This window comes from Peromyscus californicus, unplaced genomic scaffold (assembly GCF_007827085.1).
Source record: "Peromyscus californicus insignis strain IS unplaced genomic scaffold, ASM782708v3 Scaffold_15__1_contigs__length_86483966, whole genome shotgun sequence".
In the NCBI taxonomy this organism is placed as follows: domain Eukaryota; kingdom Metazoa; phylum Chordata; class Mammalia; order Rodentia; family Cricetidae; genus Peromyscus; species Peromyscus californicus.
The window spans coordinates 2979181-2999261 of record NW_026294447.1 but is presented as its reverse complement, the minus strand read 5'-3'; the positions used below and the strand labels follow the sequence as shown (position 1 = coordinate 2999261).

General features: G+C 48.0%; 1 protein-coding gene across 11 annotated transcripts in view; it reads right to left on the bottom strand.

Moving 5' to 3' along the window:
• The window catches only part of Atxn7l1 (ataxin 7 like 1), a 231874-nt gene that overhangs the window by 40560 nt on the left and 171233 nt on the right, over nt 1-20081 (bottom strand). For 10 of the 11 annotated variants that reach the window (XM_052738301.1, XM_052738299.1, XM_052738300.1 and 7 more), the window contains one exon: nt 9125-9347. In XM_052738301.1, coding sequence (XP_052594261.1) covers nt 9125-9347 — 223 coding nt within the window. Of the gene's footprint in view, nt 1-9124; nt 9348-19692; nt 19714-20081 lie in introns of those variants that run through there. The other variant, XM_052738307.1, reaches the window with a different exon arrangement.

Sequence of the window (20081 nt, the reverse complement as noted above, 5' to 3'; positions counted from 1 at the left end):
CCACTTCGAGACCTTGGTTCTTCCCTGAAACTTCAACCTGATCACACTGTGCACCTTATAAAGAACAGGCTCTGTCTGCACAATCAGTGCAGGCCTTGGCATCGCCCACCGAACCTGGATGACAACTACTACAGGTGCTAGAGTGCCCCCAATAGCTTGGTAACTCTTGTGTGTATCACACACACACACACACACACACACACACACACACACACACACAGAGAGAGAGAGAGAGAGAGAGAGAGAGAGAGAGAGAGAGAGAGAGAGAGAGAGATTCCCATTACTAATCTGGCCACTACTCAGAGTACCAAGTTCAACCTCACAGCCGAGTGTAGTGCCGTACCCCTCTGGCCCCAGTGGCCCCAGGCACTTTCTCCTATAGCCCTGCTGGCTTCTCCTACATCATCCTATATTTGCGGCTCTGGCCTTCCTGTGGGCTGGGTTGTCCTGCTTGCACACCCTCCCTATGTCCTCCTGTACTTCCCAGACTCCCACCCCAGCACCAGGGAAGACTTGACACTTGCTAAGCGAGTGCTCTACCGTTGAGCTAAATCCTTCACCACTGCCTCTTTCTCTCGTGACACCCCCTACCCTTATTCTGAGGGCCTCACAGCAGCACACACTGAGTACTTAGCAGGCTTCCCCAGCTCATTCAGCAAAGTGAATGAGGCTTAACTTCAGGCCACCCCAAGCATGGCCCTCAACATCTCAGCACTCGATACCAGAGGCCAGCTCTGCCGCTGTCCAGCTGGGCACGGAGTCTCAGTGGTGGTTGACACTCAAAAGTGACTGGGGCTGTGAAACCAGCCTAAAAAGCATCCTTGGAGGACGTGGCCACCAATCCTCATGGCTCACATTTCTTTGCACCGCAGCTTCTGTCCTCTTTCCCACCCGTTCTAACCTTGTTTTTCCCTCCTGGCCACTGGAGTTTGCTTCCAAGGAGCTGTCCATTGTCCTTACCGTCACCCCTCTGGAAACAAGAATGAGGAGGGGCTTCATGTTTGAATTCTCGGTGCCTCCTGGTCCAGGAAGGGACCTTATTTTCCTGCCCAGAGTGAATACTCTGGCCTATCATCTCGCATCTGCCTGCCTCTCCTACCTCCTCCTCCTGCAGTTCAGCACAAGGGGGTTTGAGTTTCACTCAAGGCAAACAACTGAAAGTCACTGATGAGTTCTGAGCAGAGCAGGGACACACCCCACCCCTTCCTCTGACTGTGTGTGTGTGTGTGTGTGTGTGTGTGTGTGTGTGTGTGTGTGTGTGTGTGTAGGGAGGGTGTGTACTGGAAAAGGAATGATTTCACAGCCTGCGTGGAAGCCCTGATGTGACTCCCTGTGGTTTCTGGGAATCATCCATCCTGAGCTGTGGTCCTGCCTCAGTTTACGCCAGTACCACGTAAGAAGAGCTAAGCCCCGAGCCTCTCCCACAGGCATCTGGCTGGGTCCTCTACAAAAAGCACCGGCAAGACTGCAGGGACACATGAACTCCCACATGCCCCCTCTCTCCTGGAAGACTCACCTCCCATTTCAAAAAAAAAAAAAAAAATATTTGGGAGGAGCCGGCTGAAACGAGGGAGCCCCTCCCCCACCACGCTGTAGGGCGTGCACAGGGAGGCAGGAGCCTGCTGATTTTTCTTCTGCTTTGGCTCATTTTCCTTCTGGAACAGCAGGCTCATCTCCTGCATTTTTAATAGTGGAGCATAGTTAGCATTCAACACACACGTGCAGGTTGATAAGGCCCAAGGAGAAGGCAACAAGCCATCCAGGGCAGGAAAACCTCCTCCTAACTCTTCCCTGCCTCCTGCCCACGTCAGCCAACATCGGTGGATTTGGGTTTTCTATCTGCGTGCCAGGGCTGGCTGTGGTGGGAAGGGACTGTAGCTGGGGAAGACAGTCTGGCTGGCAATCACTCTGCCAGGGCCTCCTGGTACCTGGCTGAGCTGGGACTCAAGCTAAAGGATGAAATGTTCATTGTGACTCCAAAGACCAAATAACCATAGCTTCCTCCTTTTCTCCTGAGATGAGGTCTTGCTCAGGCTCAGGTAATCCTCTCACCTCAGCACCCTGAATGCTGGGACTATACACATATTCCCAGTGACTTTTACCTGGGAACTAAATCATCCTGCCCACCTCCCTCTGTCACGATGGACTACAGGGACACTAGCCAGACATTCCGTAGCTTCTGACTCCCTCAGGGGTGATCTGTAACAGGCAGGTAAAGTAGAGGCGAGCTCAGAGAGCTGCGGGTGAAAGACCAACGGACTCTACGTGAACTCTCAAGCAGGTCGAAGGGGACATATTTAGTAACATGGGGATGGATGCTGTCCTCCTCTTTCTCCTCTTTCTTTTTAGCAATACCGGCAGCAGAACCCTCATGTGCTTAGACAAGCACTTTATCACTGAGCTACACCCCTAACCCTCTTTGGAGACAGAGTCTTGCTAAAATGTGCAATCTGGCGTTGAACTTATTCTGGAGCCCAGGCCGGCCTTGAACTTTTAATCCCCTTGCCCCAGACTCCCATGTATCGGAGCTTACAGGTCTGCACGACCAGCCCAGCTCCCCTCCCTCCCTCCCCTCTCTCTCTCTCTCTCTCTCTCTCTCTCTCTCTGCATGTAGGCACGCGCATGGCACAACACTGGTAATGCTGTCAGAGGGCAACCTTGTGGAGCTGGTTCTGAGGACCGAACTCAGTCTGTGGCAAGCACCTTACCTACTGCGCCATCTCACCCATCATCCCGTTCTTCTAAATGTTTATGTTTGTTGGGTTATTGATTTTTGAGACAGGGACTCACTATGCAGCCATGACTTTCCTGAAACTCACTACAGAGACACCGGATAGACAAGAACTCAGAGAGGTGTTCACCTCTGAAGCCCTGGGACTCAAGGATGAGCTACTGTGCCCAACCTCTTCATTTAAAGTGGTTTTCCCCTCCCTACTAAGACACAGAAAGGACAAAATCATACAACTGCAGACTATTCAACTGTGTGTGAAAATACCAAGGGATCAGCCTGGCTGGGGGTGCTATTTATAGCCATGCATTCGAATCTGAGCTACTTGCTAAAGGATATCCTCATACCTGGTGTCAAATTCCATGTTAAGGCTGCCAGACCCATAAGTAGGCAATGCTGTATGCCTCTGTGACCTTAAGGGTCAATTCGGAACTCACTTGGAAAGGACATTCTCTACACGTCTCCCTGCTCTTCCCACTACAGGTCCAGAACACCAGGCTAACACAAGAAAGGAGCGAGTATCCTTCCACTTCACAAGAGACCAATCCACGCACTTGTCAGTCCAAGACCCAGAGGGCCCCACGCAGGGTCACTCAGAAACACATCGAGGTCTGAGCTCTCCCTGATAGCAACCATGGGTGACTACTTAGCTGCTGCAGTGTGGCAGCTGCTCTCTGACTCGGGAATGGAATTCTGAAAGTTTAAATCCACAACAATTTAAAAAGAGATACTGGAGTCAGTATCACAGAGAGTTTAAGTATGGGACCACTTGTGTATGTGACCCTATTAGACAGTTTCTAGTTTTTAATACTATCCGACAATGGATTAAATATTCCTGTGAACTTAGGTGTGCCACAAAGGTAAAAGACCCACAGGACCGCCATGACTGGAGGTGGGAGGAGATGGGGGTAGGGCGGGAACAGAACCAAGAGAACATAAACTAGTAATTTTATAAATTAGTAATTATTGTGTGTTGAAATGATAACGTTGTGGCTGTATCAGGTTACAAAAAATAGATTGCTGAAAATTAATTTCATATTGCTTTTCACTCTTTTGAAGGTGTCTGTTAGTTTAGAATGGACACCACTAGTCCAAACACTTTTAGATGGAAGGCTGCTGCCCCCAGGAACTCATTCTGTCCCCTTCAATGGACCTATCTGGCTCTGTTTGACATTCAGTTCAACAAGTGTTAGTGACAGCAGCTCCTAGACTGCACAACTGCTAACAGGTCACCATGCTGGGGACACCATGTCACCCCTGAGCAGGAAGGACGTGAAAGGTGTGGTGGACCACACACAGAGAGCGTCATGGGGAGAGGGCATCAGAGGCAAAGATGATGTCACGGGCTGAGAGCAGGGTGGCGGTGCACCAGGTTGTTGGCCAGGAGGAAGTGAATGAGAAAGGGATCAGTGAAATGGGGCATAAGAACGGTGATGATTTAGACCAGGAAGACGGGGTGGGGGGGATGCAGCAGAAGGAACAAGAGGATTAGCAGTCCCTGCTCCCAGGCCCCTCTTCCTGTCCCGTTCTCAAGGGCCGTGACTTTGCCCTTTGGCCTTTTCATGCCACATTCCTTTTCAGAAGGTCCTATGGTGTCAATATCCTGCCTATATGGACGAATCCCAACTTCTGTTCGACCCCACCTCTCTCTTGACACCCAAAACTAAACATTCAGTGTCCACCAGATACTTCTTTGCAGCTCTTTCTCAGACCCCTCCAGATGCACAGATTCTAATGGAGCTTGCCCACCTTTTCCTTCACTTAAGGAGCTTAAGGAGGTGGTAGGAACAGTACAGTGACCTAGCCATCCAAGTCTGAATTCCTGCCATCATCCTGATACTTCCCTGTAGTTCAGCACTGTGTACACTGACCACTCAGCTGTGTGATGTCCTCTCCCATGGACATACCACCTCCTCAGTGTGCCACCACCCCTTCCTTGAGTCTAGGCTCTCACCATACCTCACGTGGACTACATAAAAATATCCTCCGTCTTCTCAATGCTTCCAGAATGTTCCTCCGTCCTTCCGTGATACTGCTGCCAGGGTGACTTTACAACTGAAAACTGCTCTTTTCATGCCACCCCTATATGGTCCCATTTTGCTGCACTCAGTGGGACTTTATGCCTGCTTCCTTGGATTCACAGCCCTCTTCCCCTCATGGGCAAACACTTCTGCCCATTCTGAGCCTCTGCCTACAATATCCTTCCCACTTGCTTAAAAATAATTTTTAATTGAGGCAAAACAGACACAGCATAAAATTTACCACTTGGGCTCCGTTTTTGGTGTCTAGGGCTTTACTACAGACATCTCTGGCTTATGATTTAACTTAGGATTTCTGATTTTCTGATATGTACTTAGTGGTAACTACATTTTCTTTAGTTTTGTGGTACTGGGGCTCAACTCAGGCCCCCATGCGTGGGAGGCATGCACTCTACCATCGAGCTGTACCACCAGCCCAGAAACTAAACTTTGAATTTTGAGCTTTTCCAGACTATCCATAGGTGATACACTATTCATTTATGGTGCTAGGCCATGGCATTGGGCTGATGCACCTAGTCAGACCTAATCATATATAAAGTAGGCTCTTTTTTTTAGATATTTTGCCCAAGTTAAACTGATCTACACTGTCTGAGGTGGTTATTTTTTTTCATGTGTGTGTATGCATGTGGGTATGGTATATTTACGTGTTTGTGTGAGCATGTACATGTGTTTATGGGTGCATATAGAAGTTAGAGTGTGGAGGGATTGCCTTCCTTGATTGCCTTCCACCTTAGCTTCTGAGATGGCCTTCTCAGTGAGTCAGAGGATCACTGATTCGGCTAGACTGACTGGCCAATGAGCTCAGGGATCTGCCTGTCCATCCCTTCCCCCACCACCGGACACACACTGCTGTACCCAACTTTTATGTGAGTTCTGGGAATGTGAACTCAGGTCCTCAGGCTTGTGCCGCAGGCTTTTCACCAACAGAGTCACCTCCCTGGCCTCCACCCCTTTTTACGTGGATGATGGGGACCTGAACTTAGGTCTCCATGAGTGCTTGTTGAACTAGAGGCAAGAAAAGTAAGTTCAAAGCCAGGCTCTGCACGGACTTTGTGTGTGACTAAGTCAATTAGCAGGTATGATCTCATTTTCAAGGCTAGTTTGTAATTCTAAACCACACCCCTCTCAGAATTTCTCAACTTCCTCATTGCCTGCTAAATTAAGAGTGAGCCCTACCACCAAAAACCCTCTGTAAGCTGGCCCCAAATTCCCTATTTCAATCCTGATGACCCATTACCACCTATTACACCAGCTCTCCCTGCTCTCTTCCCCGGGACTAGATCATGCCTCTATCTTTGCTTAATATTTAATATTCAACAACAACTAGGTGCCCACCGTAACAAGCACCAGGGTGCACAAGGCCCACTAATGTAACATATAGAGCTTTGTGCAAGTTAGAAACAATGTCTGCAGTCCAGGTCCCCAATAGACCGACAGTCTTCATCCCTCAGTCACGGGGGTGCAGTGCACAACTGTACAACTGTGTGCTGCAGCCTTGGGAATCCAAAGGTAAATATGAATAGAACAGGAGAAGGGCACCAACCCAGGCTGAGGACTCAAAGGGGTGGGCTGCCAGGTGAGGTCACTCTTCAGCTTATCATGGGATAATGCAATCTTCAGTTTGCTATGTAAGCAGAAAGTTTGGAAAGCCAACATGTGTTTTTAAGTTTGTTTTTAATTTTACTGTATGTGGGTGCGTGTTTTGCCTACATGTATGTTTATGTATCACGTGTGGGCCTGGCACCCTCAGAAGCCAGAAGAGGGCATCAGATCTGCAGAACTGAAGTCACAGACAGTTGTTAGCTGATACATGGGTGCTGGGAATCAAACTTGGGTCCTCTGGAAAGCACCCAGTGCTTTTAACTGCTGAGCCATCTCTCCAGTCCCAGCATGAATTTAATACACCTACTCAGGGAGCTGGGAGATGCCTCAGTGAGTAAACTGCATATTTAGCAGGCAATAGGGAACTTGAGAGGGTTGTGATTTAGAATTCAGGCTTAGAATGGGACAGAGAGATGCTAAGTGGGTCCTGAAGGACACACAGAAAGCCGGAGGCAGAGCCTGGGTTCTGAATCCCTTTTCTGGCTGAGTTCAGGGCTGAGTTCCTTCCACAACTGTTGATCTCCACCTGCCCACCTTCGCCCCCTGCTGGAGAGTGCATGTACTTCGCTGCTGCCACTGTTGCTGTTCCGTCAACACCGGGACCCAGTTTTTTCTGCCCTCCACTGTGGACCCGAGAGCAGCAGCTCTCCATGAACTCTCCAGGCCTCCAGTGGAAGACAGGGACTGCTGAGGCCTCCAGCCTCACAGACTAGGAAGCTGCGGGATCCGCAGCCTCTCCAGTGTGTAGGATGGCCATTGTTGAACCACAGAGCTCCTGCAGCTAAGACAGTCCACTAACTGTAGTACACACTCCTGCTGTCCGTCCTGCTCCCGGACTAACACATTTGGCCACCTGCTTCACATTCCTTCACAGCACTTTCTGCCCCAGCGAAAGGAGCCTTGCCCATGGCAAGTCTTGGTGTTGAGAGGGTCGACCGTGCTGAAGGAGAAAACTGATCTAACTCAGCAGTCCCCCTGACAGTGGCCTGTTGGGAGAATGCTTTGGAGTGCTGTGGGACCACAGGACCCCTCAGCTGCCCCCTCCAAGGGTGCACTCAGATCTCACTCAGAGGATCCTTGTCTTCTTGACTTGTCCATAGGTCACTCCAGACTCAGAAACTTTTCTTCTTTGTTTCTGCAGTGCTGGGGACCCCACCCATGCTACGTAAATATTTTACAATCAAGCAGCACCGCCTCTGCCTGAATAAATTATTTTACCATTTTCATGCTTCCCCTGAATCTGTGTCTTTTTGTTTTTTACACAGGGTCTCACTACATAATCTAGGATAGTCCTTGAACACCCCTCCCACCGTCCCCTAGCCTTGACCCCCTAAATGCTGAGATTATACACATACACCACAACGTCTATCTCTGAAAAGCCATTTGTCTGACTTTCAAGCTAGAGGAATCAATCTTAATCTCAGGTTATAGGATTTTGGCACAAATGGTAACATAATGCTTATGGTAATTATCCTTAAACATGTATTGTGTTTGTACTCTGACCCAGGTATTGTGTTTGTTGCTGTATACAAAGAAGCTCACTGAATCCTCACAGCACCCCATGGGGCAGAGCTACTCTATTACTAGACTCATCCTACAGCACAGGAAACCGAGGCACAGCAAGATCAAAGGACTTGCTCAAGGTCACTCAGCAGACACACCTGTTCATAGGCAGTGATTCCTCAGCAGGCAAGCCCTCTGTTCTCTGGGGGCATTGAGAGGAGGGTCTGGAAGGTGGACACTGCCACAAGCTGATCAGAGGTGACCAACTGTCATTCTCAGATCGGGTCTCTCCTAAGCAACTGTATCCTCACACAGGACAGATCTACGCCCAGCAGTTCACAGGAGAACACAGCCAGTGCACGAGGCAGGGCTGTGTGCGGTCACACCCCTCTCCCATCCCCCCATCACCTGAGGCTCTTTCATTGATCTGGCATAATTAGCTCTTTATCAGCCATCATAATTTCCTGCGCACAGCATCCACCCATTGATGGATGACTATATTCCACAGCTTTGCTGGGTAGGACGTTAAGTGCAATTAACTACCATTAATTAACGAACACCGTTTCTCTTTAAATATATAAATTAGACACACTCCACACTTGTCCCTTCTCTGTCTTCAGGAGGCCTGGAAGATAAAGTGGAAGGTGCTGTGACAAGACAAGCCAGTCCCAAGTGCTCTGTGTTCATCCTTCTTATTTTCAGTGTGGTTTCCAATTTGTCTAGTCCATAGGAAACCTTCGGTGGCTGATGGTAGACTCCCCATCAGAGGGGTGACTTTCCCTTCACTTTTCCTTTCCCCAACTCCTCCCTTCGGTTAGTTCTAAGAGTCTCAATGTCCTCCAGGGACTGGGAGGAGAGGCCTGGGGTGGGGGGGGAGAGACTGCTTAGGGCTGGGGCCCCATCACAGCCCCCTACCCTCTTCCTCCATCACAGTCTGTGCATTGGTTGTTTACACCAATGTTTCTCTTCACTGGGGCAGAAAATTGAGAGGCAATACAGCAGGGGAGTCTCTCCCTGTTTCCTTTCCTCAGACACAGTATAGCACAGCTCTCAAGTGCACACACTCTTCTGTCCAGGCGTACAGCACTTTTAAGGTCCCATGCTCCCTCCAGTTACTAGAGTTTAGTAGTTAGCTTCCTCATGCCATCATTCTGGGTTCCTTCCTTAGTCCCCCGGATTTCTGAACATGACCCCCAGCGTCAAAGCCAGAGTGTGAAGGCAGACTGCCTCAGCACCCAGCACCCGAACTCACCATGGTTTATCCCTTGGCCCCTTTGCAGAGAAGATTGTGTGCTGTTTGCTGCTGGAGGTAAGTAGATTGTCTTTGGGCGTTTTAAATGGCTTTGAGGTGCTGCTGACAGCGTTATGGCCGCTGAGACAGGCTTTCGTCTTTGCCTGTGCTAGTGATGTCCGGGAATTGGAGGCTGGAGATGCTGGAGAGGGAGAAGGCCTGCACATTGAACTGTGTCTTCTCTCTACGGGGGGAAAAAGAACAGAATTCAGCACAGCATCTGTGGCCAGTGGGTCCCACGTCCACACACACTGGTGACCTCTCCTGGCAGGGTCAGCAGTTCTGCAGCCTCTGACACTTGTTCTGATGTTGGCTTCAATGCCAACTAACAATGACTACAATCAGGACTTCTGTATCAAATGCTAACCCTGGGGTTCTCACGGGAGGTATTTCTATCCTTCTGCCAAACCACTTCCACGGGAGTAGCAGGTGTTACCTGACACAGTGGATCAACCACAAAACCAATGTGGTCCCCAGACAGCGACTGGGATCTCCCAGAGCGTGGAAAGGGCAGAAGTATTAGAACAAATTCTCCAGCATAGGAGCAACATGGAAGTCAGTGGCGATGGTGAAGGGGGGCACGGATCATTGAGAGCCTTGGAAGGCCAGGAGTGACTCAGTATCTGCCCTTTCCTGGGCCTGTAGGGACGGTCCTGCTGACACATCCCGGTGGCCTCTTTAAGCTCACAGAAGTTCAAGAACACAACATATAGGATGTAGATGCCTGAAGCAGAACCCACAGAAGCAGTGCCTGGATTTGGGAGGACAGGCACAGCTTCCCGTGGATCTACAGAAAGTTCTAGAGGTCTGGGCAGATACCTCACTTGTCACACACTGTCAGCTTCCATCTTCTTAGACCGACAGGGAGGAGGCAGCCCCTGAGCAGGGCTGATGACACCAGGATCCGGGACCGTCCACATAGTGGTTGTTTTAAAGCAACAGGTTTGATAAAAGTTAATGGACTCTGGAAAAGTACATTTTCACGTGCCAGAAAGCTTTGTACACAGTTCTGGGAAAGAAATCTCAAACTCTTACAAGATGTTCCTGAGATCCTAAGTCCCCTCTGGCTCTCCTGTGCCTTCAAGTAATTAGTTGATTAATGTTTGCTGAAGAAATAAGTGATTTGGCAATAAAAGTCCCAGTGGGAAGAACTGGAGATCACGAATCTATTAGTCTGCACTGACAGTGGTAATAAAGGTGGAAAGAACGGAAATCTGTGGATACAGCCTCCCCCCAGCCAAGGCCTGTCTCAGGCTTTCTTCAGGGTGAAACATTTCTGGCTGCTGTGATAGGAGCCGACTGGACAGAAGAAAGCCAGAGTGTCCTTTGAGAGCAGTTTGGGGTTCCTCTACCACCTCTCACACCAATGGGCTGTCAGGGTCTCTCAAAGTTGACTATTGGAATTAGGGGCTATAGTTTCTGAAGATCATCTGATTATTAGGCATTTTCATCTGAACAGTGTTCACATTCTATCTCTATAGAATAACTCTGTGGGGTCATTGTCCTTCCCTGGCTCAGAGTAAACCCTGCATACATGCATCATTCCCAGAAGCCATCCACTGAAGGTTTTGAAGACCACGATCTGTTTTAATTCTATAGGGAGAACAGAGGGCTGGGAGCCAGCACGCCCTGGGTCCTAACGGTGGGTTTAGGTGTGTTCACCGCTATGCTTGCTCTTGGTGTTCATGTCTTCATCTATACATGAAGTGGGTCCCTGGATGGTTCTCAGGCCTCTTTCCACTTCTTGATTTTGAAAACAAAGCACAGTAAGACTTTCTCCTCATCTTTCATAATTCCTAGATGTTACAGCAATAATTACAGATGGAGCATTGAAATACTCACGTGAATAGGCTTGTCTTTGGGAGAACTTATTCTCTGTAAACTTGTCCTGGCCTTTAAAACACCTTGTGACAGGCAGGAAGCAGCTAGGCATGTCTACCCTCCCCACAGCTGAATGGCTGTAGGAGACTCAGAGAGGTCAGGTAATTGCCAAGGTCAGGACCAACAACTGCTTGAGGAATAGGGCCTTGGCCATGGGCCCAACTACCACTCAGGAAGGAAATGGGGTGTACTGTGAACAAGACTGGAGAACATGACGTCACTAAAGGTTAGAAATGGGCAATACAAGTGGACTAGTCTGATCTCTGTGAGGCTCACAGGGAGGACCTGGTTTGTGGCCACGATGGGACCAGAACCGAGCCCCCTTCAAGTCCTTAGTGTTTTGTGTCCTTCAGAAACACCTTTTTGAGCAATTTCTTTCTTCTTCTCTCCCCCCTCCCCCGCACAGGATTTTGATTCTAAAATAAGATTTTATTTCTATCACAGCTCTTTCCTGTTTTTCTTTTGCCTCCACTCACTGGCCTGTCCAAAGCTGGTGGGGGGCGGGGTCTAAGGAAACATCACTTTCTGGCCTTTGATGCCCAAGTAACAAAAATCTTATTTTCCTAAATTAATGGTTAAAAACTGTTGAAGTGGTGGGTAAGGGAATGAATTGGGAACAACGTATAAAGATACACATTCAGCCAGCGATGGAGACACACACCTTTGACCCTAGCACTTGGGAGGCAGAGGCAGGTGGATCTCTGAGTTTGAGGCCAGCCTGGTCTACAGAGCGAGTTCCGGGACAGCCAGAGCTATACAAAGAAACCTTGTCTCAAAAAAAACCAAAATATAAATGAAAAAGAAACACACACATGTATGAAAATACTGTATGATACCTGCTACACTTTGTACAAACCTAAAAAAATTAATTAAAACTTGAAGTTTAAAAACTGATAGAAGTAAGCAGAGATGAATCAGAAATTGTCATTAATGTACAAGAATGGGGATTAAGGGAACACTGGCGACTCTGAAATCACCCTCATAGAGAAATTGTGGTCATGGTCTTGGCCCATATATTATACTGTTCACTGGTATAAACATTAAATCAATGATTTTTCTTGGTTTTATGGGGGTTTTTTTCCTCCATAAGCCACCACCACCCCTCCCCTTCTCTGGCTTGCTGAGACAGTGTCTCATGGCTGGCCTTGATTCACGAGGTACTTGTGGCTGTGGTGACCTTGAACTCTGATCTTCCACCTCAACCTCCCAAGTGCTGAAATTATAGGCCTGAGCCACAACACCTAGTTTACAGGGTGCTCAGGATTAAACCTAGGGCTTTGTACCTGCGAGGCAAGCACCTCCAGCCCCCACATATCCTTCTCAAATATCCATTGGAAAGAACAAGTTGCATATAAGAGATATTTGTCAAAACCTGATGATCAAGTTTTGTGATTTGTTTAACACATAATTTTATATTGAAGTAAGTAGGCAAAAGAAAAAATTTCACTCTTAGGATCAGTAGCCCATGAGAAGTCAGCATTCCAGTCCTCTGAGCTGTAGGAACAAGCCTGACCCCTACTGGGGCAGTTGAGAAAGACTGCACAAACCTTCAAAACGGCAGAACCAGAGGTCAGGGCTTCACTGTGTTGGTGATCTGCAAGCACAGTTTTCACACACTGAACAGGAAGACCCTCATGGGCACCATCTGTGGGTCTCCAGCAGGTGAGGACCTGCCTGTTGAAGCCTTGCATAGCTGTGTCTTTGGGTGGGGATGGTGATCCAAGTGGGTCTTTGTTACGTACAAAGAATACATTGATGCACGGGTCGTCTTCTGGGGGCAAAGCTTCCAATGTGTTTTGGTCAAGTGCCTGCCTTAGGTAGGCCCCTATCCTGATTCTAGTTCCACTTGCCCTGTTTGGAAAGGGTTGACAGGACATTGTATTCTTCCTTCACTATGCAAATAATTAACAGACTTAAGCAATGTTAGAGAGAAGGATCCTTCCCCTCAAAATTTCTGTCTTTGCCATGTACACAGCTGTATTAACAAAACTGTAATCAACTGATATTTTCCACAATTCTTAACTAACATTGTTTTATGTATATATGCATATCTAATTCCCATGTGCTTGCCATATTCAGTCATTAACATATTGCAGAATATTTAGCTACTCTCTTCCTGTCTGGCATTCTAAAATCTAACACTTAAGTGATTTAGTACTTTCTCTTGAGGTAACATAACATTCCCAATGTGAAAGTTTGCATCATTTTACATCTCCTACTACATACTTATTTCCAGACCATAAGCCATTATGCTCTAAGTACTTACTGTTCCCCTACCCACAAGAAATCAGAATTTCCCTACAAGACCACCCACACAATTTAAATACTCAACACATTAATAAAACCTTAACAATGATCTTGGACCAACTTTAGGTCCAGCACTTCTGTCCTTTGGCCACTCATTTACTAATATACTCTATTTATTATATTTATTACCAACTTTATATTAAATATTTTCTGGGTGCTCAGAACTCTACTACATACCTGATTGGCTTCATAGCACTTAGGTTTACAAGTCCTTAAATAACCTATCATTATTTTTTTTCTATAGTTGAGGAAACTGAGGCTCAGAAATACAGTGAATTGCTCAAGGTATGGTGATATGAGTGGGAATGGCCCCCATAGTCTCAGGTATTTGAATACTGGGTCCTCAGTTGGTGGGGCTGTTTGGGAAGGATTAGGAGGCATGGCCTTGTTGAAGGAGATGTGTCACTGGGGGTGGGATTCAAGATTTTAAAAGACTCACGTCATTTCCAGTCTCCCTCCCTCCCTCCTTCCCTCCCTCCCTCCCTCCCTCCCTCCCTCCCTCCCTCCCTCCCTCCCTCCTTCCCTCCCTCCCTCTTCCTTACAGATCAGGATGTGAGCTCTCAGCTGCTCTTGCTCTGCCACTGTGGACTCTAACCCACTGAAACTACAGACCTAAATTAAACATTTTCTTAAGTTGCCTTGGGTCTTATCATAACAGAAAAATAACTAGACATGAAGTCACAAAGCCAGACAATGTACAGTGGAACTGGAAATGTCTTTAGGACCCGAGCCCTTTATTTTTTTTCTACAGGATTAAGTTAATTTTCATTTAAAGAACAAGGGTGCGTCGGTGTAGAGACACATGCCTTTAATCCTAGCACTAGAGGTGCAGATCCCTGGGGCTAAGGTCAGCCTGGTCTACATATGGAGTCCCAGGCCAACCAGGATTGAGTGAGGCCCCTGTCTTTAAAGGGGGGGGGCATGTAGAGAGATGGCTCAGCAGTTTTTAAGAGTACTTATCCTTTTGACAGAAGACCCAAGTAGTCCACAACTGCCTGTAACTTCAGTTCCAGGGAATCTGATGCCTTATACTGACCAAGGCACCAAGCATGCATGTGATATACATACGTGCAGGCAGGCAAAACACATAAAATAAAATGAATAAATTTAATAAAAAAAATTTTAAAAACAAAACAAAAATGGACAGGGGTGCTAGAAATGTAACTCAGAGATATGCTTATATAGAGAGATATTATATATTATTATATATTATATAGAGAGATATTATATATTATTATATAGATATATTATTATATATTATTTAGAGAAATGTAATAGAGATATACTTGGCACACCGCAGGAGGAAAAGTGCCTGGAAGGTGCCACCGTGTAACAAACATTCAGTGATGCTACCCAGGCCTAGTAGTGTCTTCATATTTCAATTGTTAATACCAGCTGTGTACCTCACCTCCACTGCTCCTCTTCCCATGCATCATCTCAGCACTTAATTCCTCTCTGTTCTCTAAATCCTTTTAATCTGTAAGTCTAGTTCTCTGTGTTCTCCCAGGCATGGATGCCTTTCCCAGGTGGCCTTTCCTCTCGCTGACGACTACATTACATTTAGGGTTCCTTTAAGCCCATGTCTCAGCTCAGCTCTCTTCCACTTTGATCCGGAAGAGGTGGCTGTGGGGTGGAGATGCCTCCCTCTCACTTCCTAGGGACATTTCAGAGGGTGGCTAACTCCCCTCGGGAAAGGAGAAGTGAGGCTGTGTCCTAGCACTGGAGGCCTCAGGAAAACGATAGGAAAGCCTGAATGAACCCTTTGACCTCTACTCATTTTATTCCCCAGGAAGCCAGCACTCCGCTCAGCAGCTGCTCTTCTCCAACCCCTCCACCCCCAAATATATTCCCTAAATATCCAGGTAGTAGTCTGGGGGGCAATCCTGGGGACCAGCAGGCAGGGGGCTTGCAGCCACTGACCGAGGAGCGAGAGCCCCATTGCCTTCCTAGTGAGCTCCCTTCTTCTCTGAGTAGTTTCATTTCAGTGAAAACTCAAGATCCTCCCTTCCATGTTCTTTCTGTCTGGGGGATATTTTCATGCTCACAGCATCAACATCCTGCATCTAGTCCTCTATAGAGATGTCTCGGGAATGGCAGAGCTGGCCACAGGCATCCAGTGCTGCTCCTGACACTGCTTTTAGGAAGAAGTTGGGAATTTTCCAATACTGTTTTTAAGGAACCAACCCTGTCCTAATAGACCAGGAACACCACCGATATTAGTGGCATTCCATGGCTGTGTGAGCACATGTGTGCAGAAGCCAGAGTCTGGCTCACTCCTCTGACAGCTGCAGCCTGAGGGCAGCCAGTGAGAGGGCCATTACCTACATTCCATGTCATCACTGGATTCCATCTGCTTTGGCCACTGAGGTGAGGAGATGTCTCATAAAGGACACTCTTGAGTTCCAGAGGGAACTCCATTCAAAAGGGAACTAGATGGGTTGGTGAGACGGCTCCGCGGGCAAGGATGCCCACTGTCCTGTGTTTGATCTCCAGAACCCACACAGTGTCGAGAGATCCTACTCCTGCTACATGTCAGGCACAGTGCGTGCTGCCACCTACTCAGCAGCATGTACGCTCTCTTGAACATCCACACAACTGTTAGCGTCTAAGCAATAGATGGGAATGGAAGCTTAGCTCAATTATGAAAAGAGACCGTGTTTATGGAGGCGTTGGCAACTGGGAGGAGAGTTGCCTGCCTGGTCCCAGAGCTGGTATCCCTTTCTCCATGTCGTTTTCCTGGGATACTCTCTTCCCTCCACACTCTGGAAAGACAGCATCTCCAGTGGGTCTGCAGAACGCATTTCCCCTCTCAGAGGCACCCGCGCTCCTGTGCGAAGTTTGATATCGAGAAGTGCTCCTTATCTTGCTCTCTTAGAAGCGCTCTTCCCCCACCTGCTCTTCAGTTCAGCATTTGTACTGAGGCACGTGTTTCTGGCACCAGCCACTCACTGCTGGGCAGAATCTGGGGAGTCCCAGGGATTTTCCGGGACCTCAAATAATTCCATCAGCTCTCGGGGATGCTCTCATGAGACCTCAGCCTGGCTACAGGGGAAACTCATGAGAAACAAGCACGAGTATAGTTGCTAGGGGTACTTTTAAGGGATTACATTTTTTCTGGAGGTACCCCAGTGATAATAACAGGAAGTGATAATACAGCCTTTGATCTGGTAATCTGGCAAGGTTAACTTGAAAAAGAGACTTCAAGGAAATATCCCCAAAGGGGTGGGAGGAGGTAGGTGGGGGGAATAGCTCAAAGACATTTTCAGTAGTGTTGCTTACAGTAATAATTTTTTAAAAATGCTACAAACAAGACGATTGAAAATGACTGGTAGGAGGGCTAGCTCAAGCTGAGAAAATGTGTAATGAAGTAAGACACAAATCTACAAGAAATGGAATGCATCACCAATACTGAGTAAACATTAATCGCCACTTAATAATTAGTATAAGGATGGGAGGGGATAGGGAAGGACTCAGGACCGACTGTGTGCTGGTTTTGTTAAGGTCATACAACGTGGAAAAGGATAAAAATCAGTCAGAGTCAGCCCACGCACTGCAGCACCCGCAAACAGAAAGGACAAACTGAGAAAACAGATACAGGTAGGAAGGTGAGAGAAATGAGTGAAGTCCAACTTCATTCATTCATTTCTTCTACTTGGAAAGCATTCCTTGTCACTTCCTGTGGCCCTGGGATGTGAGCACTGCACCAGTGAAAACAGACACTGTCATTTGCTGACTCTTGGTAACCAGAGAGTTTCTGAAAAGTGGGAGATAGAACTTTCCAGAGCCCAGGCTGGCTATCACGTTTCTCCTCTGGGTGGCTAGAAAACAGACTTGCCTTTCTGAGGGCAGCTGCCTTTCCTGGCTTGCTGACCTCCGTTGCAGCTAGACACTGTCTTCCTAAAAGTCTACGCCGTTCTTGCCAGGTGTAGAGGCACACACCTGTAATCCCAGCACTTTGAGAGGCTGAGGCAGGAGGATTGAGAGATGGGGACCAGACTAGGTTCATAGTCTCAAAACATCAACAAAGAACATTAGGCTTCCCATTCTCTTGGATAGTGGCAAGTTGACAAGGGGTCCTCCTGTTCTGCGTTAGCCTTCTCCAAGGGCATCTCCCTGCTCTACAACTACTGGACACACACTGTGAGCTTGATAGCTCTGGTAGCTCCCTGCCTTTAGATAAGCCACTGAGCTCACCTTAAACAGACAGAGCTGATCTCACCCTCAGCCAAGGCCCACTGAAGGGACAGCTGCAGCCAGATGCTGGCAGACAAGAGGCACATGCCTGCGTATCTTTGAGAAGTCCTGACTGGCTGGCATTCCTAATACTGAAAATACCAGAACAGCTGGATTCCGTGTCTCTGACTGTCTGGAGGCACTATCAATAGCCTCTCCCCAGGGCCTGGGGCTATGTACACCAAGGCTCCTGTCCTGTCCTGTCTGCTGTGGACATGATCAGCCCACAGCTCACAGAAATGGATCCTGGAGGTGGGAGGCAGAGACAAGGCCCAGGCCTCTGTGCAGAGCTAAAGCCTCCAAACTGCACTTAAAAAAAAAAAAAAAAATTCTGAGGTGATGTTTATGCTCCACCAGCTTTGGGAGTTAACAGAAATATGGACCAAACACTATGGTCTCTGGAATCAAAAAGATCTAGGCTCAAATCCCAGCTCTGTCACTCATTAGCCCTGTGACTTGGGCTAATAATTTAACCCCCAAAGCCCAGTTTCCCTATACTTAATAAGGGAGACATCACCCACATCAGAGATCACTATTTGGGAGGAAGTCTCTGGCACACTGAGCCCCTCCTCTAGTACACAAAAAACTGCTGGCTTCACTGTCTTATACATGGGCCCACCTTGAGGGCAGAAGTCTTGTTTATCTCTGGCATTTAGCACACGCAGGTCTTACCTCTCAGTGAGTACTCACTACATTCACTGCTAAATAAAGAATGTTAGGAGGACCAATACAGGTAGAGACCACCACGATGCCAACTCACAATAGACAAATTAATATAAATTTCCTGATATATGAAAAGGTAGATTTAAAAAAAAATCACAGGTGGTAGCTTTCCTAAGAAGACGGATCACAGCCTTCTCCCTACCCCCAAGTTGAAAATTTTCCATTCACATGAGTCCTGGAAGCACACTGTTTGAGGACACGGGTTGAGAAGCAGAGGCGACCTCTGCTTTATTTCCGTGTCAACCTCCAACTTGGACAGCGCGGGGCCCTGGTCTCCTCCAAGAGAGGGTACAAAGTCTCTACTCAGTGCTGAGCTCCCAGTGCCACTCAGAGCCACTCACCCAGCAGGTTGTCATGGTCCCCCAGCAGCCACTAACGGAACCACGTCTGCTCCCCTTGGAGTGGCAGTTGGCAGTGGCAAACAGGAAGTTGTCTTGAAGCAGGGTGTGGTTATGCCTGTCAACATATGCGTACAGACGCACGTTTTCCTCCCCCTCTCTGCTCCTTCCTCTCTCTCCTTTCTTTTGGAGAGAAAAACCTGAGTTGTTTTGTTGAAAAATAAACTTTTATTACTTTCTTTACGACCAGCCATCACTACCAAACAAACAAAAACCTGAGGTAGAAAGGAGCCTACAATATAGCAGAGGCCTGTCTTCCCTTCTATCAGTCACTCACTCTGTGGCCTATTTGTGAGAAAGCAGGTGCCTGTGAGTATATGAACCATCCTTTTCCTGCTCTGTGGACACGCAGGAAACAAAATTCTAGCTTGAAAGCAAGCCACACACACACTACCGATCATTGTAACAACATGGAGACAGTGGACTGGCCACATGATATGGTTGAGGCCCACTAGCCAAGGACCATATATGAATAGGAATGAGGGAAAACACAGCCAGGACTTTCAAGCCATGTGTACCACTTGAAAAGACCCCGAACATTTCTTAACCGAGATGGCATATGAAAACAACAGAGAAAAGCAGTCTCTCAGTGTATAAAGGCACAAAGTGCTGCTTGAGCTGCATGTGAATGCTGCAAATTGTGGATGATGAAAGGCAGGAGGCGGCATGAGAGCGGGCTTTCCCAGTGCTCTCAAAGGTGAGTTATAAAATTTTCCACTCCTCTCCTCCCCAGACCCAAGGCTTGAGCCTCCAGAAGGACTGTCCGAAATAGACCGGTACCCAGCCTCCTACTCCTGCCCTCTTTCTGAGGCAGCTGCTGTCCCCACCGCCTGCTCAGCTCCTGCCCACAAGTCTACACAGAAACTCATCTCTCTGAGTGCAACCATAGGCTGCCAGCATGCTTTGCCTGCCAGACTTTCTTCTGTGACCTGCGTCCAGCCCCACCTTCCTGGAGGGCAGGCCACCATACCCTGTGTTCACACTTACACTTCCCGAAGAGGCAGCCTGGCCGTTTGGATAAGGAGGCTGAGCCAACGACATGCTGGGCAATGGCCCTCTTCTAGTAGACGTTTCCTGGCTGTGGGCCCTGGCCAGTCATAACGCTTCACTTCCCCTTTAAGAGAGCACGCCCAGATGAGATTGAGGAAAGACAGCAAGAAAAGGCCAAGTAGTCGGGGTGCATCCTGAATTCAGCAGATGAGTGTGGGTTTTCCTGAATCTCACACATGAGGTGCGGTCAGAAGCAGCCAGCTTCTCAGAGGCTCAGGGGAGTTCTTTCTCGGTGTAGGGGGCAGGAGTTCTCCCCAGGACTGTAGCCAGACTCAGAGCTGCTGTTCAACACGCCTGAGTCCTGGGCGGCCTGCAGACACCTCCAG